Source organism: Oncorhynchus kisutch, linkage group LG28 (assembly GCF_002021735.2).
Source record: "Oncorhynchus kisutch isolate 150728-3 linkage group LG28, Okis_V2, whole genome shotgun sequence".
Lineage (NCBI taxonomy): Eukaryota > Metazoa > Chordata > Actinopteri > Salmoniformes > Salmonidae > Oncorhynchus > Oncorhynchus kisutch.
The window spans coordinates 32,505,631-32,529,831 of NC_034201.2; the positions used below are offsets into that span (position 1 = coordinate 32,505,631).

General features: G+C 41.5%; 1 protein-coding gene across 2 annotated transcripts in view; it reads right to left on the bottom strand.

The window, feature by feature from the left end:
• The window catches only part of LOC109873123 (calpain-5), a 76,869-nt gene that overhangs the window by 48,214 nt on the left and 4,454 nt on the right, over positions 1–24,201 (bottom strand). The window contains exon 3 of one of the 2 annotated variants that reach the window (XM_020464670.2): positions 10,657–10,822. In XM_020464670.2, coding sequence (XP_020320259.2) covers positions 10,657–10,822 — 166 coding nt within the window. Of the gene's footprint in view, positions 1–10,656; positions 12,432–24,201 lie in introns of those variants that run through there. The other variant, XM_031808361.1, reaches the window with a different exon arrangement.

Below are 24,201 nucleotides of genomic sequence, written 5' to 3' on the forward strand. Positions count from 1 at the left end.
TGGGCAGAACTGAAAAAGCATGTGCGAGCAAGGAGGCCTACAAACCTGATTCAGTTACACCAGCTCTGCCAGGAGGAAAGAGACAAAATTCACCCAACTTACTATGGGAAGCTTGTGGAAGGCTACCCGAAACATTTGACTCAAGTTAAACAATTTAAAGGCAATGCTACCAAATACTAATTGAGTGTACGTAAACTTCTGACTGGAAATGTGATTAAATAAATAAAAGCGGAAATATATAATTCTCTCTTCTATCATTCTGACATTTCACATTCTTAAAATACAAAGTGGTGATCCTAACTGACCTAAGACAGGGAATGTTTACTATGATTAAATGTCAGGAATTGTGAAAAACTGAGTTTAAATGTATTTGGCTACGGTGAATGTAAACTACCGACTTCAACTGTACAATACCAGTCAAAAGTTTGGACACACCTACTCATTCAAAGTTTTTTTTTTTTAATAAAAAACAACAACTATTTTCTACATTGTAGAATAATAACGAAGACATCAAAACTACGAAATAACCCATATGGATTCATGCAGAACCCCAAAAAGTGTTAATCAAGAATGATTTAATATTTGAGATTCTTCAAAGTAGCCACCCTTTGCCTTGACAGCTTTGCACACGCTTGGCATTCTCTCAAACACATTCATGAGGTAGTCACCTGGAATTAATTTAAATGAACAGGTGTGCCGTGTTAAAAGTTAATTTGTGGAATTTCTTTCCTTCGTAATGCGTTTGAGCCAATCAGTTGTGTTGTGACAAGGTAGTGGTGGTAAACAGAAGATAGCCCTATTTGGTAAAAGACCAAGTCCATATTATGGAAAGAACAACTCTCAGAGTTACCTCTAATGAGGTTTGAAAATAACTTCAATAAAGTTTCTTCAAGTGCAGTCGCAGAAACCATCAAGCGCTATGATGAAACTGGCTCTTATGAGGACCGCCACAGGAAAGGAATACCCAGTTACCCCTGCTGCAGAGGATAAGTTCATTAGAGTTACCAGCCTCAGGAGACTGTGTGAATCAGGCCTTCATGGTCAAATTGCAGCAAAGAAACCACTACTAAAGGACACCAATAAGAAGAAGATTCTTGGGCCAAGAACCATGAGCAATGGACATTAGACCAGTGGAAAACTGTCCTTTGGTCTGATGAGTCCAAATTTGAGACCTTTGGTTCCAACCTGTCTTTGGGAGACGCAGAGTAGCTGAACGGATGATCTCTGCATTTGTGTTTCCCACCGTGAAGCATGGTGGAGAAGGTATTATGGTGTGGGGGCTTTGCTGGTGACACTGTCAGTAATTTATTTATAATTCAAGGCAAACTTAACCAGAATGGCTAGCACAGCATGCTGCAGCAATACACCATCCAATTTCGTTTGCGCTTAGAGGGACTATTATTTGTTTTTCAACAGGACAATGAACCAACACACCTCCAGGCTGTGTAAGGGCTATTTGACCAAGAAAGAGAGTGATGGAGTATTGTATCAGATGACCTGGCCTCCACAATCTCCCAACCTCAAACCAATTGAGATGGTTTGGGATGAGGTGGACTGCAGAGTGAAGGAAAAGTAGCCAACAAGTACTCAGCATATGTGGGAACTCCTTCAAGAATGTTGGAAAAGCATTCCAGGTGAAGCTGGTTGAGAGAATGCCAAGAGTTTGCAAAGCTGTCATCAAGGCAAAGGGTGGCTACTTTGAAGAACTGTGCATATTGATCTGTCTCTGTCCATCCCACCTCTCTCTCTCAGCCATTTTCCCCCTCTGCCTAAAGCTTAAGAGGGCCATTTTACAAAGTCACACACGCACATGTGCAAACGCACACACACACTCTTTTCATTTCCAATATTCACTCCCAATATCTGCTGGGTGGATTGGCTAGGCTGTAAAATAAATTGCCTATTGATCCATCTGTGTCCCTACAGGGTAAGAAATAATGGTGTCATGGCTAACGCTGGCTAATGCTAGTTAACCAATCATTTACCTTATACTGAAGACCTGCCATAACACGTCATAGTAGGCCTACATCTGTGACCAAATCAGTTGCCACCCAGCCGCCAGAGTCCTAGCACCAGGCTAGTCGATACAACTGATGGTCAGAAAATACCAACCAAACTGCCATACCGATTGGGCAGCTCATTTAGTCCAGATGGGTTTGGCTTGGGAGGACAGCAAAGCTATCCCAGATAAACAGATACAGTGCATTCGGAAAATATACAGACACCTTAATTTTTCCCACATTTTGTTACGTTACAGGCTTATCCTAAAATATTTTAAATGTTTTTTTCCCCCTCATCAATCGATACCCCTTAATGACAAAGCAAAAGAAGGTTTTTAGAAATAAAAAACTGAAATATTACATTTACATAAGTATTCAGACTCTTTACTCAGTACTTTGTTGAAGTACCTTTGGCAGTGATTATAGCCTCAAGTCTTCTTGGGTATGACGCTACAAGCTTGGCACACCTGTATTTGGGAAGTTTCTCCAATTCTTCTTTGAAAATCCTCTCAAGCTCTGTCAGGTTGGATGGGGAGCGTCGCTGAACAGCTATATTCAGGTCTCTCCAGAGATGTTCGATCGGGTTCAAGTACGGGCTCTGGCTGGGCCAGTCAAGGACATTCAGAGACTTGTCCCGAAGCCACTCCTGCATTGTCTTGGCTGTGTGCTTGGTGTCATTGTCCTGTTGGAAGCTGAACCTTCGCCCCAGTCTGAGGTTCTGAGGGATCTGGAGCAGGTTTTCATTAAGGATCTCTCTGTACTTTGCTCCATTCATCTTTCCCTCGATCCTGACTAGTCTCCCAGTCCCTGCCGCTAAAAAAACATCCCTACAGCATGATGTTTCCACCACCATGCTTCACCATAGGGATGGTGCCAGGTTTCCTCCAGATGTGACGCTTGGCATTCAGGCCAAAGAGTTCAATCTTGGATTCATCAGACCAGAGAATCTTGTTTCTCATGGTCTGAGAGTCCTTTAGGTGCCTTTTGGCAAACTCCAAGCGGGCTGTCATATGCCTTTTACTAAGTGGTTTTCCATCTGGCCACTCTACCATAAAGGCCTAATTGGTGGGAGGCTGCAGAGATGGTTGTCCTTCTGGAAGGTTCTCCCATCTCCACAGAGGAACAATGGAGCTCTGTCAGAGTGACCATCGTGTTCTTGGTCATTTCCCTGACAAAGGCCCTTTTCCCCGATTGCTCAGTTTGGCCGGGCGGTCAGCTCCAGGAAGAGTCTTGGTGGTTTCAAACTTCTTCCATTTAAGAATGATGGAGGTTCTTGGGGAACTTTAATGCGGCATCATTTGTTTGGGTACCTTTCCCCAGATCTGAGTCTCAACACACTCCTGTCACGGAGCTCTACAGAGAATTCCTTCGACCTCATGGCTTGGTTTTCTCTCTGACATGCACTGTCAACCATGGGACCTTAAATAGACAGGTGTGTGCCTTTTCAAATCATGCCCAATCAATTGTATTTACCACAGGTGGACTCCAAATTCTAAATCATCTAAAGGATGATCAATGGAAACAGGATGCACCTGAGCTCAATATTCAGTCTCATAGCAAATGGTCTGAAAACTTATGTAAATAAGGTATTTCATTTTTTAATTGTATTTTTTTTGCAAAACAAATCTTAAACCTGTTTTTACTCTGTCATTAATCTGTCAACTAATCTGGAGGCCAGGGAGTGGATGTAGTAGGGAGAGAAGGCTGACAGGGATGGCAGGAGAAAGAAAGACAGGGTGAGAGGTACCGAGCTAATGAGAGAGAGAGAGAGAGAGAGAGAGAGAGAGAGAGAGAGAGAGAGAGAGAGAGAGAGAGAGAGAGAGAGAGAGAGAGAGAGAGAGAGAGAGAGAGAGAGAGAGAGAGAGAGAGAGAGAGAGAGAGATGGGGAGAATTTTATAGCGGCCTCTTATTTATGCCTGCCTGCTCTGTCTTGACTTGCAGCCGTAAACATACCCAGGTGCTATTTAAACAAGCAAAGCACTAAACACGGTATGTACTCTAATATCTAACTCACTAGAACTGTCACGAACGTTGTTGGAAGAATCAACGGACCAAGGCGCAGCGTGCGTAGAGTTCCACATGTTAAATAAATGAAACTCACTAAAACAATACAGAACAATGAAACGTGAAGCAAATGCCGTGCTCACAGGTACTACACAAAAACAAGATCCCACAAAGCATAATGGGGAAATGGCTGCCTAAATATGATCCCCAATCAGATACAATGATAAACAGCTGCCTCTGATTGGAAACCATACCAGGCCAACATAGATATTAACACACTAGATCACCCACCCTAGTCACACCCCGACCTAAACAAAATAGAGAATAAAAAGGCTTTCTATGGTCAGGGCGTGACAAGAACCCACCTCTTCTGTCTGTTACATATTAAAACATCTATACCTCAAGTGAAATTATGACTGAAATTGCCTGAAATAGACCTTCCTCAATAATGATAGGTATTTCAATATTGAGGAAGGCCTATTTCAGACCTTTCAAATCAAATCAAATGTTATTGCATGTCGCATCACATACAGTATTTAGCAGATGTTTTTGCGGTTGTAGCGAAATGCTTGTGTTCCTAGCTCCAACAGTGCAGTAATATCTAACAATACACAACAATACACACAAATCTAAAAGTGAAAGAACGGAATTAAGAAATATAGAAATATTAGGACGAGCAATGTCAGAGTCTGGAGCATAAATATATTTATACCACAGCATTGTTGAATACTAGTTTCTGATTGGTTAGAAGGGTATTCTAGAATGGATATTAAAACCAGATAACTGAACAGATGGAAAAGATATCGGGACACCTCAATAAGCACCTACACATGCAGACTGTACTTGCTATAATAAGCATATAATAAGCATCTGAAGAATACATACGATAGAATAGTATATGTACAGCAATAGTTGAATAGGATGAGCCTTGACGAGAATACAGTATATATATACACATATGAAATGGGTAAAACAGTATGTAAACATTATAAAGTGACCAGTGTTCCATTATTGAAGTGACCAGTGTTCCATGTCTATGTACATAGGGCAGAAGCCTCTAAGGTGCAGGGATGAGTAACCGGATGGTAGCTGGCTAGTGACAGAGTACTGGGTGGAGGCTGGCTAGTGATGGCTATTTAACAGTCTGAAGGCCTTGAGATAGAAGCTGTTTTTCAGTCTCTCGGTCCCAGCTTTGATGCACCTGTATTGACATCGTCTTCTGGATGAAACCGGGGTGAACAGGTCGTAGCTTGACTGGCTGAGGTCCTTGATAATCTTCTTGGCCTTTCTATGACACCAGGTGCTGTAGATGTCCTGAAGGGCAGGCAGGGTGCTCTGGTGATGCGTTGGCCAGACCGCAACACCCTCTGGAGAGCCCTGCGGTTGCGGACGGTGCAGTGGCGATACAGCCCGACACGATGCTCTCAATGGTGCATTTCTTCAGCCTCCTGAGGTTGAAGAGGCGCTGTTGCACCTTCTTCAGCACTCTGTCTGTGTGGGTGGACCATTTCAGATTGTCAGTGAAGTGTACGCCGAGAAAATTGAAGCTTTTCACCTTCTCCACTGCAGCCCTGTCGATGTGGATGGAGGCGTGCTCCCTCTGCTGTCTCCCGAAGTCCACCATCAGCTTCTTAATTTTGTTGATGTTGAGGGAGAGGTTATTTTCCTGGCACCACTCTGTCAGGGCCCTCACCTAGGCTGTCTCGTCATTGTTGGTAATCTGAGCTACCACTGTTGTGTCGTCTGCAAACTTGATGATTGAGCTAGAGGCGTGCGTGGTCACACAGTCATGGGTATACAGGGAGTACACAAGGGACCCCTGTCTTGAGGATCAGTGTAGTGGAGGTGTTGTTTCCTACCTTCACCACCTGGGGGCGGCCCATAAGGAAGTCCAGGACCCAGTTGTACAGGGCGGGGTTCAGATCCTGGGCCCCGAGCTTAATGATGAGCTCGGAGGGTACTATGGTGTAAAGGCTGAGCTGTAGCATCTTGTCTGAAATACCTCAATACTGCAACTGAAATGCATACTGCATACTAAAATGCCTCCATACTGAAATACTTCAACTGGAATTCCTCAATACTGAAATACCTGCATACTGAAATACTTCAACTGGAATACCTCAATACTGAAATACCTCAACTGAAATTGATCTGGGAGAACGAGAAACACAAAAAAGCATCAAAACCATCAAAGGAAAGCAATGTACAAAAGGCTGTGAAGTAATTGCAGTTAATCATATCAGTAATGTTAGTTCATCACATCAGAGCTGTACCTCTGCCCACAAGGGAAGTGGAGCAGAGCATGCTGGGCGATCGCCAGCTCAGAGAAAAAGATCAACTTGAGAAATGTAAATTGAGAGAAAGTTCAAGCCATCCTTGTGTTCTCACCAGTTAGCGATCATTGTGGGCGGCAGGGTAGCCTAGTGGTTAGAGCATTGGACTAGTAACCGGAAGGTTGCAAGTTGACTGGCTGAGGTCCTTGATAATCTTCTTGGCCTTTCTATGACACCAGGTGCTGTAGATGTCCTGAAGGGCAGGCAGGGTGCAAGTTCAAACACCCGAGCTGACAAGGTACAAATCTGTCATTCTGCCCCTGAACAGGCAGTTAACCCACTGTTCCTAGGCCGTCATTGAAAATAAGAATTTGTTCTTAACTGACTTGCCTAGTTAAATAAAGGTAAAAAGAAAATTAAAAAAATTGTGTTAGCCAAGGACAGTGTGCATCCTTGTTGACATGTATGTAAATATATTATACAGTATCTTTCAGGTGTTTATATCTGAAGATGCACTCTACGACGATAACGTCATAGTAGTAGTTTCTACTGCTGGCTAGCTCTATTTTGGTTGTCATATCATTTCGGACATTTACCACTATTTGTATAGGATAATGTCCCCCAGTGCCTTGTTTATATGCCCTGTAATAGTTTATAGTAACAGTCAGAAGTTGACACACCTACTGATTCAAGGATTTTTTCTATTTCTTTTACATTGTAGAATAATAGTGAAGACATCAAAACGATTAAGTAAAACATAAGGAATCATGTAGTAACCAAAAAAAGAGTTTTCCAACAGTCTTGAAGGAGTTCCCACATATGCTGGGCACTTGTTGGCTGCTTTTCATTCATTCTGCAGTACAACTCATCCCAAACATCTCAATTGGGTTGAGGTTGGGTGATGGTGGAGGCCAGGTCATCTGACGCAGCACTCCATCACTCTCTTTCTTGGTTAAATAGCCCTTCACAGCCTGGAGGTGTGTTATATCATTGTCCTGTTGAAAAACAAATGATAGTCCCATTAAGCACAAACCAGATGGGATGGCGTATCGCTGCAGCATGCTGTGGTAGCCATTCTGGTTAAGTTTGCCTTGAATTCGAAATAAATCACTGACAGTGTCACCAGCAAAGCCCCCACACCATCATACCATCTCCTCCATGCTTCACGGTGGGGACCACACATGTGGAGATCATCCATTCACCTACTCTGCGTCTCACAAAGACATGGCGGTTGGAACCAAAAATCTCTAATTTGGACTCATCAGACCAAAGGACAGATTTCCACCGGTCGTGTTTCTTGGCCCAAGCAAGTCTGTTCTTCTTATTGGTGTCATTTAGTAGTGGTTTCTTTGCAGCAATTAGACCATGAAGGCCTGATTCACGCAGTCTCTTCTGAACAGTTGATGTTGAGATGTGTCTATTACTTGAACTCTGTGAAGCTTTTATTTGGGCTGCAATTTCTGAGGCTGGCAACTCTAATGAATTTATCCTCTGCAGCAGAGGTAACTCTGGGTCTTCCTTTCCTGTGGCGGTCCTCATAAGAGCTAGTTTCATTATAGAGCTTAATGGTTTCTGCGACTGCACTTGAATAAACTTCTTGAAAGATTCCTGTGTTGACTGACCTTCATGTCTTAGAGTAATGATGGACTGTCGTTTCTTTTCGCTTATTTGAGCTGTTCTTTCCATAATATGGACTTGGTCTTTCACCAAATTGGGATATCTTCGGTTAACCACCCATACCTTGTGTCACAACACAACTGATTGGCTCAAATGCATTAAGAAGGAAATAAATTCCACAAATGAACTTTTAACAAGGCACACCTGTTAATTGAAATGCATTCCAGGTGACTACCTCATGAAGCTGGTTGAGATGATGACAACGTTGCACACTCTTGGCATCAAGGCAAAGGGTGGCTTCCTGGAAGAATCTCAAATTTGATTTGTTTAACACTTTTTTGGTTACTACATGATTCCATGTGTGTTATCTCATAGTTTTGATGTCTTCACTATTATTCTACAATGTAGAACATAGTAAAAATAACGAAGTAAGTAGGCGTGTCCAATGTTTTGATTGGTAATGTAGGTTCATGGTACATCAACATATGGGTATTACATCGTATTTCACTGGTTAGAGGTATTCAAATTCATTGTGCAGTTGTAGCCCTGTAATGAAGAGGATGGTGCTATGCGTTGTAGTACACGTGTGGCAGCACCCCTTTGATCTCAAATGAGTACAGTCAGAATCCCTTTAATTGCGCTGTATGGTCCTGTATAGCATTAAGTCATCATAGGCATGTTATAGCATTGCATATTGTTTATAAGAGATGTGAATTGGAGATTGTATTCTGTCAGTCACTATTGTATCTTTATTTATCTCTTTACTTGCAGACCACACACACGCACGCACACACTTTGGTTGAGGCAGGTTTTCAGACCACTAAGTGCCTGTGCATCTTCGGCGTTATTAAACCACCTCAACTGGAATCCTACCTAAAATAATGTTTACATACTTTGCATTACTCATCTCATATGTATGTACTGTATTCTATTCTACTGTATTTTAGTCTATGCCACTCCGACATTGCTCGTCCAAATATCTATATATTCTTAATTCCATTCATTTACTTTAGATTTGTGTGAATTGTGTGTGTGATTTTGAAATTTGTTAGATATTACTTGTTAGATATTACTGCACTGTTGTAGCTAGAAACACAAGCATTTCGCTGCACGCAATAAGATCTGCTAAACATGTGTATGTGACAATACAATTTGATTTGATACATGTCTGTCATCTGTGCCCTAACCAGCACACGGGAGCGAACACATAAAGTAAAACCTAACCTAAAGAATATACAGTCCACCAAGTCCTCACTTACAAACAACCGCCATAAAAAGTGAGAGAAAGAAATTGGAATGGAGATGGAGGTGGAAATAGCTCTCCTCCTTCCACCTTTCAATTCTCCATGCCTCTCTGCTGAGTCATTAAGCGACCCCAAGCCAACCACCAAAACGCTGTAAAATGACAGGCTGACATCGCCACATAGACCCAAACAGGCCATCTGTGTGACCCAGATATCACCGTAATGAATGTTGCTTGCCGCACCACACTTCTCATGTCTAGCTGCTCTGTGAATCTGGAATGAGCGGCACTCTGGGCGGAAAGAGAAGAGAGGGGTTTGGGAAGGAGGAGAGAGGGAGAAGAGAGGGAGGGATAATTGACTTGGACACTTCCTAACACTTTGTCTGGCCCTAGGCACCAGCTTAGCTTGTTTTGTTTTTTTTAGCTGGTGTTGGTTTGGTCCCCCCGTGGGAACATCTGACTCCACACACACACACACACACACACACACACACACACACACACATACACATACACATACACATACACATACACACACACATACACACACACACACACACACACACACACACACACACACACACACACACACACACACGCTACAGAGTCAGTGTTCTTGGCAAACCAGATGTCTTTGCTATTCTGAGTGAGTGAAGCTGTTTATATGGTAAAAAATGCAGCTCCCGTTAAAGACTACAGAGGTGCCCAATATGGGACTAGGGGTCCTTATAAAATAACATGATTTGCACACAATATATTGGTGCCGGGGGCTGGTCTAGTGGTATTGCTGCTGTCCCTTGATTACACATTTCTCCGGGAGGCAGGGGTTCGATCCACGACTGTGCCGTTTTCGGTGTTGTCCCCATCTCCTCTATGTCCCCATCTCAGTCTACTTCTACCCTGTATCAATCAATAAAAATCCAAATACTCTCCTTCACAAAAAAACTAAACAATATACGTTTCGATATTTTGGCTACTTCTCCTTCTTCATAGTCTGTGGTTTTACACAGGAAGTGAGTGTGTGTGTGTTTAGCTCCAGTCTACCAAGCATGAACCTAAATAGCACAACATTTGCTGACCATGCCAGCCCAACACAGCCCGCCTCAGTAGTGTGAAAAGGATATGTAAGTGTAAACGTGAGGAGAAAAGACCATCTAGGGACAGGTGTAGAAAATGTGCATGAGCTATACGCAACGTATTGCAATGGTGTTTATATGTCTCTGTCCAAAATAAACCATGAATACATTTTCAAAAGAAAAATGGTGTGCTTGCTTCTGCAGTCTTAAAAAAAAATGTTTTATGGTAGTGGAAGAAGTAGTAGTAGAAGTAGTAGTAGTAGAAGTAGAAGTAGTAGTAGTAGAAGTAGTAGTAGTAGTAATAGTAGTAGTAGAAGTAGTAGTAGTAGTAGTAGTAGTAGTAGTAGAAGTAGAAGTAGTAGTAGAAGTAGTAGAAGTAGTAGTAGTAGTAGTAGTAGTAGTAGTAGTAGTAGTAGTAGTAGTAGTAGAAGTAGCTCACTCACCCGGGGTCTCTTCCAGTGCACACGTCCGATCCTGTTGCCCTGGTAAAAGAGGGTGTCATCCACTGCGGGGAAGCGCAGGTCCTCGAACAGCAGGCCGCTGGCAAGGCACTGCCTCTTCAGGGTGGAGTACTGCTGCCCCTCGAAGGCCTTCACAGACGAGAACATCCTACAGCCCGTAGGGACCACACACAGGAGACAGGGGGCTCTGTTAGTGACCTGGAACTGGTCTCCTACCAACAGGTCTCTTATATCCCTGAAGATTAGCATGTGTCAATGTTATTACATTTTACCTTTTGGGTAGGCTACACTATGGACAAATACACACACGCATGTATCAAAAGTTGTGATACAAGAGTCCATAATAGCAGAAAATAAACGTAGATAGATAGACAGAGCTGTTGAGGAAACAAGCTATTCTACTTGTTGTCCCAGCGCAACGAGCTGTTGATGACCTCACCATACGATGTGACAGGAGATCAAGGACTCAACAAATCACCATGGAGACGAAGCAGGATGTTCTCTTCAAGGTTAATTTGACACTTCAGATTTGCTACTGGCCAGTGATGAAACAAAATGGCTACCAAATTGCCTACACAGTACATACAGTTCCAACAGGCTTGTCTAGAATGCGCTGACTAATCAAAAGGCTTATCTGTTAGCTACACAGCTGGTTTCTTTATATTTTTTAATCGCGCTTAATCCTACAAAGACAATCTAAAGGCCATTGGGAAATAAACCACTGGGAAGGATTTCTGCATAGCAACTCGGTTAAATAAGGCACACTGCTCTTTTGCCTTGGGAGCAGGATATGTAATGAGATCTTATAGAGGGCCAGAATGGGAAGAGCAGGAGTGTGTGTATGTGTGTGTGGAGAGGTGAGGTAAGGGTAGTTAGGCTACTTCTCTTTAAAATCACGTAACATTGTCTGTCTGATGTCGACTCAATCTCAAATGTCCCAGGAATACACTGGCAGAACTGAAGATCGTTCACAACAGGAGCATGGAAAAGATAGATGCCAGAAGCCTTTTAGAGGCAAACTGTCAACCAAACACACCGCACACTTCAATACCAGCCAAAAGTCATCCAGAAACACCAACAGCAATATAAAATGAGACACGATAAGAAGAATGGAAGTTGAATACAAAAGCACATAGACCATCCAGTTTATTTTTCCCCATCCTTATGGTTTTTAGCTTTGAACCTCGCTCCAGGGTGAAGTTTAACCTAGGTACAGATGTAGGATCAGCTTCCCATCCCCTTATCTTAACCTTAACCATTAGTGGGGAAAATGCTAAAAACTTACCCGAGATCAGCGTCTAGGGGCAACTTCACCCTACAGTACTCTAAGCTCAGTTTGACCTGTCTTCTTTCAACTTCTCTTTTCTGACAAGGGCTTGTAATGCAACAGCAGCACAAGAAAAAGTCAGTGTTTCATAAAAAATGAAATACAATATTTAATCAAAGGAAATACAGGCCGTCAAAATGTCAAGTCAATCAACCAAATCCTTTTACATAATAAAAAAGCTTTACGGCATTTTCTTGCGTTGATCTTGAAGTGGTCTCCGGAGACATGAGATCACAGGAAATGATCACAGAAAAACAGAAAATGGAGGAATGCCAAATCAAATCTCTAAAAAGGTTTTAAAATCATATTAACTTCGATGAGTGAAGTAAGCCTTTCATATCAAGGGATGAATACATAATCTCCCAGAGGAATAAGGAATTATTTTAATTTAACCCAATTTAATCATTCAGATTTAGGCTAGACATTTGGACATTTGAACTACAGTAGCCTACACACGTCTGCCTATAGAGTAAAAATTTGCTTAACATGTCACATAATATACTGAACAAAAATATAAACGCAATAAGCAACAATTTCAAAGATTTTACTGAATTACAGTTCATTTTAGGAAATAAATAAATTCATTAGGTCCTAACCTATGGATTTCACATGACTTGGCAGGGGTGCAGCCATGGGTGGGCAAATGCCCACCCACTTGGGAGAGAGGCCCACTCACTGGGGATCCAGGCCCAGCCAATCAAAATTAGGTTTTTCCCACAAAAGGGCTTTATTACAGAAAGAAATACTCCTGAGTTTCATCAGCTGTCTGGGTGGCTGGTCTCAGATGATCCTGCAGGTGAAGAAGCCGGATGTGGAAGTCCTGGGCTTGCGAGGTGGCGTGGAAAATTACACAATTAGTCATGCTATCCCGTGTTTTACTGCTTAAAGAACAGTGTCTTGTTATATGCTAATGTTTTTTCCAACCTGACACAAACTTGTCTTTGTGTGACTTAGTCATAAGACTGGGCATATAGCCAAGATCCATTTGGATGCGACCGTAGCATGTGACATCCCATGGGTTTACTACGTACAGGAAGTCACACGTATGGAAACTTGCAGAAAGGAGCATATTATAGTGTTTACTGTTGTGAATGCAGTTTAACGGTTGAACCCTCAAGCCATCTTAAATCTGCACAGACAACTAATTGTCTTTTACACACTATCTGCTGACTGCCATGTACACAAAAAGGATGTACTTCTCTATAAAAGTTGAGAGCCGACACTGTTCGTTGGGCCTTAAACTGCACAACTGTTGAAGTGCATAGTTAACTGCTCCATTTTTGCAAATCTTTTACTAAAGTTGTTTTGAAGAATACAGTCTCTCTCCTTTTGGTTAGAATTACCACCACAGAGGTTACAAGTGTTCTGCGGTTGTGAAGCCGGTTGGACGTACTGCCAAATTGTCTAATACGACGTTGGGGGCGGCTTATGGTAGAGAAATTAACATGAAATTCTCTTGCAACAGCTCTGGCGGACATTCCTGCAGTCAGCATGCCAATTGCATGCTCCATTAAAACTTGAGACCTCTGTGGCATTTTAGTGGCCTTTTATTGTCACCAACATAAGGTGCACCTTTGTAATGATCATGCTGTTTAATCAACTTCTTGATATGCCACACCTATCAGGTGGATGGATTATCTTGGCGGCATTATTTTGGGGTGACAGGTAGCCTAGTGTTTAGAGCGTTGGGCCAGTAACCCAAAGGTTGCTAAATCGAATCCCTGAGCTGACAAAGTAAAAATCTGTCATTTTACCCAATTTTCCCCGGTAGGCCGTCATTGTAAATAAGCATTCGTTCTTAAATGACTTTCCCAGTTAAAGGTTCCATTTTTAAAAAATGGTATCTTGGCAAAGGAAAAAATTCATGGCAAAGGAGAAATAATCACTAACAGGGAGGTAAACAAATTTGTGCACAAAATGAGAGAAATAAGCTTTTTGTGCATATGGACCATTTCAGGGATCTTTTATTTTATGAAATATGGCACCAGCACTTTAAATGTTGAGTTTATATTTTTGTTCAGGATAAACTGCATAGATTCACTCTGTGTGCAATAATTGTGTTTAACATGTTTTTTGAATGAATACTTAATCTCTGTACCCCACACGTACAATTATCTGTAAGATCCCTCAGTCGAGCAGTGAATTTCAAACACAGATTCAACCACAAAGACCAGGGAGGTTTTCCAATGCCTCAAAGAAAGGCACCTTTAAGTAGATGGGTAAAAAAAAAGCATACATTGAATATTCCTTTGAGCATGGTGAAGTTATTCATTACACTTTGGATGGTGTATCAATATAACAAATCACTACAAAGATACAGGCGTCTTTCCTAACTCAGTTGCCGGAGAGGGTGGGGGGGGGACCGCTCAAGGATTCCACCATGAGGCCAATGGTGACTTTAAAACAGTTACAGAGTTTAATGGCTGTGATAGGAGAAAACTGAGGATTGACCAACAACATAGTAGTTACTCCACAATACTAACCTAACTGACAGTGAAAAGAAGGAAGCCTGTACAGAATACAAATATTTCAAAAACATCCATCCTGTTTGCAACAATGCACTAAAGTAATACTGCAAAAATTGTGGCAAAGCAATTAAACTTTTTTCCTGAATAGAAATTGTTGTATTGGACTTGCCTCAACACTACCGAGTACCACTCTCCATATTCACAAGCATAGTGGTGGCTGCATCATGTTATTGTTATGCTGTAATTGTTAAGGACCGGGAAATTTTTCTGGACAAAAAATAAACGGAATGGAGCTAATCACATGCAAAATCCTCGAGGAAAACCTGGTTCAGTCTGCTTTTCTCCAAACGCTAGGAGATGAATTCACCTTTCAGCAGGACAATAACCTTAAAAAGGTCAAATCTACACTTGCTTACCAAGAAGACAGTGAATGTTCATGAATGGTTGAGTTAAAATTTTGGCTTAAATCTACTTGAAAATGTATTGCAAGACCTGAAAAATGGTTGTCTAGCAATGATCAACAACCAATTTGACATAGCTTGAAGAATTTTTTAAACAATAAATGGGCAAATGTTGTGCAATCCAGGTGCGCAAACAAGATTGTGGGGGCTGTTTTTTTTTATTAGACTTCAGTGTGACTTTTGACATTATAGATCAATCTGCTGATGGAAAAATGTATTCCTTATGGCTTTACACCCCTTGCTATATTGTGGATTAAGAGTTACGTGTCTAACAGAACACAGAGGGTGTTTTTTAATGGAAGCCTCTCCAACATAATCCAGGTAGAATCAGGTCTAGACCCCTTACTTTTTCTATCTTTACTAATGACATGCCACTGGCCTTGAGTAAAGCAAGTGTGTCTACAGGTATACATGTCAGCTACTACAGCGATTGAAATGACTGCAACACTTCACAAAAAGCTGTAGTTAGTTTCAAAATGGATGGCAGGGAAGGAATAAGTTAGTCCTAAATATTAAAAAAACTAAAAGCATTGTATTTGGGACAAATAATTCCCTAAACCCTAAACATCAACTAAATCTTGTAATAAATAATGTGGAAATTGAGTTGAGGTAACTAAACTGCTTGGAGTAACCATGGATTGTAAACGGTCATGGTCAAAATATGTTGATACAACAGTAGGTAAAATTGGGAGAAGCCTGTCCATAAAAAAGTGCTGCTCTGCCTTTTTAACAACATTATCAACTAGGCAGGCTCTAGTTTTGTCGCACCTGGACTACTGTTCTGGCCCTTAAATGTACATGGAGAGCTAACAATAATATGCATGTAAATCTCTCATGGCTCAAAGTGGAGGAGAGATTGACTTCATCACTACTTGTTTTTGTAAGAAGTGTTGAAATGCTGAATGCACCAAGGTGTCCGTTTAAACCACCAGCATTTACTTTGTCATTATGGTGTGTTGTGTATAGATTGATGAGGGGGGAAAAACTATAATACATTTTACAATAAGCATGTAATATAACATAATGTGGAAAATGTCAAGGGGTCTGAATACTTTCTGAATTCTCTGTAACTGCCTTAATGTTTCTGGACCCCAGGAAGAGTAGCTGCTGCCTTGCCAATGGTGCTTCTACAAAGTATTGACTCAGGGGTGTGAATGCTTATGTCAATTAGATATTCATGTATATCATTTAATACATTTGCAAAAATTACGAAAAACAAGCTGTACAACACCTGAGCTGTCAATCAAAGCTCCCAACTTCTAGATCTGACCGTTAAACCAGTGAATGATTCATACCCACACTCTGCTTCCCTCCATTTATTCATAATATGAATGGACAATTATGTGGGTGCATCTTAAGCAGCACCCTATTCTCTATAGAGTCCCTATGAGCTCTGGTCAATAAAAGGTACACTATATCGGGAATAGGGAGACATTTGGGATGCACCCACAGCCTTCAGACTCATAGGGCTTATGCCCTCAGAGCTGTGAACCTTTCCAATAGCCATGTGCATCAAGCATCTCAGAGTAGGAGTGCTGATTCAGGGTCAGTTTTGGCTTTTATATCACAATAATAAAGACTACATGCACAGGGGGAACCTGATCCTAGATCTGCACTCCTACTCTGAGATGCTTGATAAATATGGATCCTGACCTACAGTATACAGACCGTTGGAAAACAATTGTCGATGCTTACTCACAATTTTTTAAATGTATTAATTTAGCTTTTAGAGGTGTTCACATCTGCTAAAAATCTACTTCACATAGAGACCATCACCAACATCTGCCATCAATAGCCTATTCACTGATGGATAAACCGACATTTGATATTGTCATAATGAAATAAATAGCCTACCCCTAATATTGATGAAGGCAACTGATTAAATTCAGACTCACTGATTACATTTATCAGCTGAATACCTGTGGAAATGATGAGGTTGCAGTTGGAGGCCGAATGTGACACAGATGGTGCAGAGGAGTCTCGATCGTGACTACAGCGGAAAACCCCCCATGCTGGCACACGCCTACTCTCTCCCACACTACACAAGCACAAATGGGTAGATGGCTGGAGCTCGGAGATAAGGTTCAAGAACTTACACGGTCATGTATATGGTTCAGCTGCAATCAACAGCTAATAGGCCTAAAGCCTAAATGTAATTGATTGGAGAGAAGTTGATGAATCTGAATAGCAGGTCTATAGGCTAATGTTAGGCATACTAAACATGTTTCTATTTAACAATATTCATATAATTATCATTATCTTTACTTTGTAATAAGTGTTTGTTTTACTGGATAGCCTTCTGGCAGACACTTCTAATGGAGCAAGTCATTAATGTGCTTACTTCTTCCACAAGCATAAAATACTTTCAGACAACTAAACAAGCACACACACACACATTTACTTCTGGAAATATGTTCTAGTTGTGTGTGTGTGAATTAGAGATCTAGTCACCTTAACAAATCCATTTGAATCCCCAATTACTTGTGGATATTTATTCACTCCTTAAATGAGACTAGAAATATGGTTAGATCCTGCTATTATGAATGCTCAGATCTTTCTCTTCTGATCCTACTTCTCCCAGTCTCCACATCTGCCTGTCTGTGTTCTGAGTGACCTCGTCATCTGAAGCATTCAAGTTATTTTACCTTGTAATTACATTAAACATCACATCATAATAACTTCTTAATAATGAATTAATCAACACGTTTTCTATAAACGTCAGTGGAAAATGTTCAGGTGAAATTGATACGCTTGCAGAAAGAATTAGACAGGATGAACATAAAGTAAACTTATTTGCAGACAATCTCTTGATATACCTGACCAATATTGAAACCTCAATGCATCCTCAGGATATAAAATTAATGTGAGAAAAAAATTAATAATAATGTCAATAAGAATAAGAGAATACTCCTTGATCTACAGCCATCCCATTACTCAACAATATGACAGCAGACCGATGGAACAAATCTTCCCATAAATCTAACAGGTAGAACGCATCTCTTAAGAATGGCATGGCTCCCAAAGTTTCTATAATTATTCTAGGTAATTCCAATTACCCCACCAAAAACATTCTTTAAAAGAAGTATACACGGTCATAAGACTTTATATGGGCAAATAAAACTCATTGAACAAAAAAGAAAGTTTTACATCTTCCTATGTCTGAGGGTGGTTTTAACCTTCCAGACTTGCAATTGTATTGATTCGCCATCCAAGGCTTTTACTTGAGACATATTGTTACATGCACTAAAGAGGAACAATGGGTACATATTGAAAACGCTTACGCTCATTCTCAGAATCTTTTTATGTTTTTTCAAAGGATAAAGCTAAGAACATTATCAACTTCAAAGTTAAGAACACTATAACATGGAACATTTGACGTATTCTACAAGAACCAATATCACTCCCTAAAAACCCCTATGGAACAATCCTTGGATAGCTTTTCAGAATTCACCAATAAATTGGTCACATGGAAAACTAAAGGCATAAAAAGGGTAAATGACTTGGTAATAGGAAATACTTATTTCCATGAAAGCATTAAAAAGCTATTTTGGATTGACCAATGCAGATATTTTAAAATACAAGCAACTTAAAAAGTTATATATCACAATTTTGATTTGAAATCTTTGGACATCACAGCAATCTTGAGGGAATCCTATTTCAATTAGAAAATTATATTCACATGATAGGTAAGCTATAAGAAACCTTGCAGAGAGTTTATCCAACCGACTACTATTGGAACCAAGATTTAAAAATAATGGATATTGGCACAAGACTGAGGGAATGTTGGAACATAACTAAATTACAGTTCACTAAGAAATATACGTTAACCCAGTATAAGCTCACGTATAGAATGTATTAGACAAGAGACAAAATTCACACATTCTACAGCACAACGGCAGAGTCATATCTTAAGTGTAAAACTAACAATGACTCAATAATCCATGCCTTCTGGGAATGTTGTATAGTCCAAAAGTTATGGATGGAGTTAAAAAGTTGGGTGTGAGAAGTAATACAATGTCAATTTACTTTGAATCCGTCTGTCTGCATATTTCAAGACATGGCATACGAGGGTGCAGTTAAATACCCGATTGGTTGGATGATACTTTTTTTTTTAAATCAACCAATCCTCTGTCATTAACACAATGGAAAGGACAAATGTATTGTTATCTAAATGTTCAAAGTGCGTGAGCAGCGGAGAGAAACAAAATGGTGCAGTTTGAGGCCATGTGGCAGAGAGTGATGCGTGCACTGGAGATGGGGGTCTGCACATGTGGGTCTGGGCAGATGTAATGTAATTGACCTTTGTGTGATATTGTCGTTCGTATGTGTTGTATTGTAACTCAAATGTTATAAGAAAATCTTACAAAAAAAGGAAACATTCAGGTGCATAATAGAACAGCAATTTGTTATTTTGCTGAAATGACTATAATTAGAAACTCAACCGTTCACTGAGATGATAATTTTTGGGATGGATATCGCATGGTTGAAGATCTTGAGGCCCTGATAAGCAAACATGAGAGCAGACAATATTTTAGAGACTAATTTCTCCAGAGTCCCATCACCAAGTAAAGTCATGGTTGTCAGCTCGAAGTCCCAGTGACATTATCAGCAGTACGGCCAAAGTATCTTTGGCCAGTCTGTCTATCAAAACAATATCTAGAGAAGACATCAAGAGAAATGCCACACAAACAGTGAGTGGATTCATGGTCAAGTCCATCAGTAACGCAACTAGTGCACAAGCTAATGATTGGATGCAGGCATCTAGTTCCAACACCATCCAGTGAACTTCACTTGCCAAGTTCCAGTGATGAAGAAACTCTATGAAGGGGTTTCAGCAACAAATCCAACTTCTCTGGGCTAAAAGAGGGGATGCGCTTAAGATCACTAGGAACTGAGAAGTAATTCACTGATCCAGATCTCATGTGAGGTGAGACATCAAATGAACCTTGCTCTTCCACCTCTGGAAGGAGAAGATCTGATATATTCGTTGAGGTCAGCCAGTTTGTAGGTGGCATTCTTTCTCAGCTGAAATATATTTCCTTATCAGGGTTCCCATCACCATGTGAAGACATGCTTGCATGTCCACACATTTTTATTGTATCTTCACATAGTCTCTCAAACAAGAGCCTTCAAAAACTCTCAACGTGTGTAAGGTCCTAAGAAAATGATCTGATCGGTTTCTATTAGCGTCTACCACTGCTGCAGAGTTCGATAAAGACATGTCTTACACTGCAATGACCAGTAAACATAATGAATCAGCCTTGGGAAGATTTTGGTCAACATTCAGCAGGGGTTGTTTCGAATCAAGTCTTCAGACTGTGGAGGAGCAAGGTTAAGTCGCCCAGCCCCCCTGAGCTCTTAGAATACATATACAAGAGGATATTGGAACATTCAGCTATAGAGTGAAAATCCCTCTCTCCTTCACACTCCTCCCTCTCTACATCTAAGCTTACTTCAAGAGCAAGACAGTCTCCAACACCACAACATATCACCTGTAATATTTTGGTAAAGACTGGAAGCTACTCTACCTGCATTATTATTCCAATCCATCTCACTTATCTGTTGGCTCAAATCAGATGCATACCAGCAGTACAGAGTCAGACAGTACCATGCCTACTACATCCTCTCCCCTCAGTGATGATCACCTTCATGGTGAGACTATTATGAGAAAGAAATTAGTTAAAAAATATGAAATGTACTGGTTTGCAGTAATATTACAGAACCTTGTAATAAAGATACACAGACCATGCAGCGAAGTCCCTTACCTAGCCGAGCTACAATGAACCTCTTTAGTCTGCTAGCCCACAAGACTATTTTCTGTCCCACAACATACATCACCAGTTTCAACATTGTCAAAACCTTCCAATGGCACCGGAGGAAATGGTTAGGAGACCGTAAAACTGCAGCCAATTGTGTGTGTTTTTTTGCATTATTTGTAACTTATTTTGTACATAATGTTTCTGCCACCGTCTCGTACGACCAAAACGGGCTTCTAGATATCAGGACAGCAATTACTTACCTCATACTGGACAAAGATATTTTATCTAACGAGTCGGACACAAAGGATTTACTTCAGACACATGACAAGGCCCACATCCCCATCAAAGAGACAGAGATATCGGGGACGTAGGTCAGGGTTCCTTGTAAGGATCCAACGGCGAGTGGGTAATCTGCCTCTACCATAAGTCCTATTAGCCAACATACAATCATTGAATATCAAAATAGACGAGCTACGATTGCAAATATCCTACCAAAGAGACATTAAAAACTGTAATAACTTATGTTTCATGAGTCGTGGCTGAACGACGAAATTAATAACATTCAGTTGGCGGGGTCTACGCTGCATTGGCAAGATAGAACAGCCACCTCCATTAAGACAAGGGTTGGCGGTCTGTGTATATTTGTAAACAACAGCTGGTGCACGAAATCTAATATTAAGGAAGTCTCAAGGTTTTCCTCGCCTGAGGTAGAATCTCTCATGATAAGCTGTAGACCACACTATTTTCCGTAGCTGTCTTATTTACTCCCACAAATTGATGCTGGCACTAAAACCACACTCAATAAGCTGTGTAAAGCCATAAGCAAACAGGAAAACACTTATCCTGAGGTGACGCTCCTAGTGGCCAGGGACTTTAATGCAGGGAAACTTAAATCTGTTTTACCAAATTTCTATCAGCATGTTAACTGTGCAACCAGAGGAGAAAATAAACTCAAGATCACACACAGTGACGCATACGAAGCTCTCCCTCGCCCTCCATTTGGCAAATCTGACCATAATTCTATCCTCCTGATTCGTGCTTACAAGCTAAAACTAAAGCAGGAAGCACCAGTGACTCGGTCAATAAATAAGTGGTCAGATGACGCAGATGCTAAGCTAAAGGACTGTTTTGCTAGCACAGACTGGAATATGTTTCAGGATTCTTCTGATGACATTGAGGAGTATACCACATCATTTACTGGCTTCATCAATAAGTGCATCAAGGACATCATCCCCACAGTGACTGTATGTACATACCCGAACCAGAATCCATGGATTACAGGTAGGCCGCACTGAGCTAGGGTAGAGCTGCCGCTTTCAAGGAGAGGGATGCTTATAAGAAATCCTGCTATGCCCTCCGACGAACCATCAAACAAGCAAAGCGTCAATACAGGACTAAGATTGAATCATACTACACCGGCTCCGACGCTCGTCGGATGTGGCAGGGCTTGCAAACTATTACAGACTACAAAAGGGAGGCACAGCTGCGAGCTGCCCAGTGACACGAGACTTCCAGAAGAGGTAAATTACTTCTATGCTCGCACGAGGTAAGCAACACAGACGCATGCATGAGAGCATCAGCTGTTCCGGACGACTGTGATCCCACTCTCTTTAGCCGATGTGAGTAAGACCTTTAAACAGGTCAACATTCACAAGGCCAGACGGATTACCAGGACGTGCACTCCGAGCATGCGCTGACAAACGGGCAAGTGCCTTCACTGACATTTTCAACCTGTCCCTGTCTGAGTCTGTAATACCAACATGTTTCAAGCAGACCACCATAGTCCCAAGAACACTAAGGTAACCTACCTAAATCACTATCGACCCAAATCACTCACATCTGTAGCCATGAAGTGCTTTGAAAGGCTGCTTATGGCGCACATCAACACCATTATCTCAGAAACCCTAGACCCACTCCAATTTGCATACCGCCCCAACAGATCATGCAATCTCTATTGCACTCCACACTGCCCTTTCCCACCTGGACAAAAGGAACACCTACATGAGAATGCTAATCATTGACTACAGCTCAGCGTTCAACACCATAGTGCCCTCAAAGCTCATCACTAAGCTAAGGAACCTCCCTCTGTAACTGGATTCTGGACTTCTTGACGGACCACCCCCAGCTGGTAAGGGTAGGTAACAACACATCCGCCACACTGATCCTCAACACGGGGGCCCCTCAGGGTTGTGTACTCAGTCCCCTCCTGTACTCCTTGTTCACTCATGACTGCATGGCCAGGCACGACTCCAACACCAATCATTAAGTTTGCAGACGATACAACAGTGGTAGGACTGATCACCCCCGACAAGTATGAGACAGCCTATAGGGAGCAGGTCAGAGACCTGGCTGTGTGGTGCCAGGATAACAACCTCTCAAAGTAACCAAGACAAAGGAGATGATTGTGGACAACAGGAAAAGGAGGAATGAGCATGCCCCCAATATTAATGGGGCTGCAGTGGAGCAGGTTGAGAGCTTCAAGTTCTGGGTGTCCACAACACCAACAAACTATCATAGTTTAAACACACCAAGACAGTCGTGGAGAGGGCACGACAAAACCTATTCCCCCTCAGGAGACTGAAAAGATTTGGCATGGGTCCTCAGATCCTCAAAAAGTTATACAGCTGCACTATCGAGAGCAGTTTGCATCTCTGGTTGCATCTCTGCTTGATATGGCAACTGTTCGGCCTCTGACCACAAGGCATTAGAGAGTAATGCGTATGGCCCAGTACATCACTCGGGCCAAGCTTCCTGCTATCCAGGACCTCTATACCAGGCGGTGTCAGAGGAAGGCCCTAAATATTGTCAAAGACTCCAGCCACCCTAGTCATAGGCTGTTCTCTCTGCTACCGCACGGCAGGTGGTACGGGGGTGCCGAGTCTAGATCCAAAAGGTTTCTTAACTTCTTGGTGACGGGGCAGTATTTTCACGTCCGGATGAAATGCATGCCCAAAATCAACTGCCTGCTACTCATCCCCAGAAGATAAGATATGCATATTATTAGTAGATTTGGATAGAAAACACTGAAGTTTCTAAAACTGTTTGAATCATGTCTGTGAGTATAACAGAACTTATTTAGCAGGCGAAACCCCGTGACTTAGATTCCTGTGACTTAGATTCCGTCTCTCACAGTTGAAGTGTACCTATGATAAAAATGACAGAGCTCTACATGCTTTGTAAGTAGGAAAACCTGCAAAATCGGCAGTGTATCATATCTCTGAATAGTTTGTCCTCTGACAAATCAACTGTACATTTCAGTGTTCCACTATATATTTTACCTCTTGGGGATGTCATTCAAAAACATAATCTTAACTTTCACTGCTATGCGGATGACACACAGCTGTACATTTCAATGAAAGATGGTTGCACTCGCTAGAAGCCTGTGTTTCAGACATAAGGAAGTGGATGGCTGCAAACGTTCTACTTTTAAACTTGGACAAAACAGAGATGCTTGTTCTAGGTCCCAAGAAACAAAGAGATCTTCTGTTGAATCTGACAATTAATCTTGATGG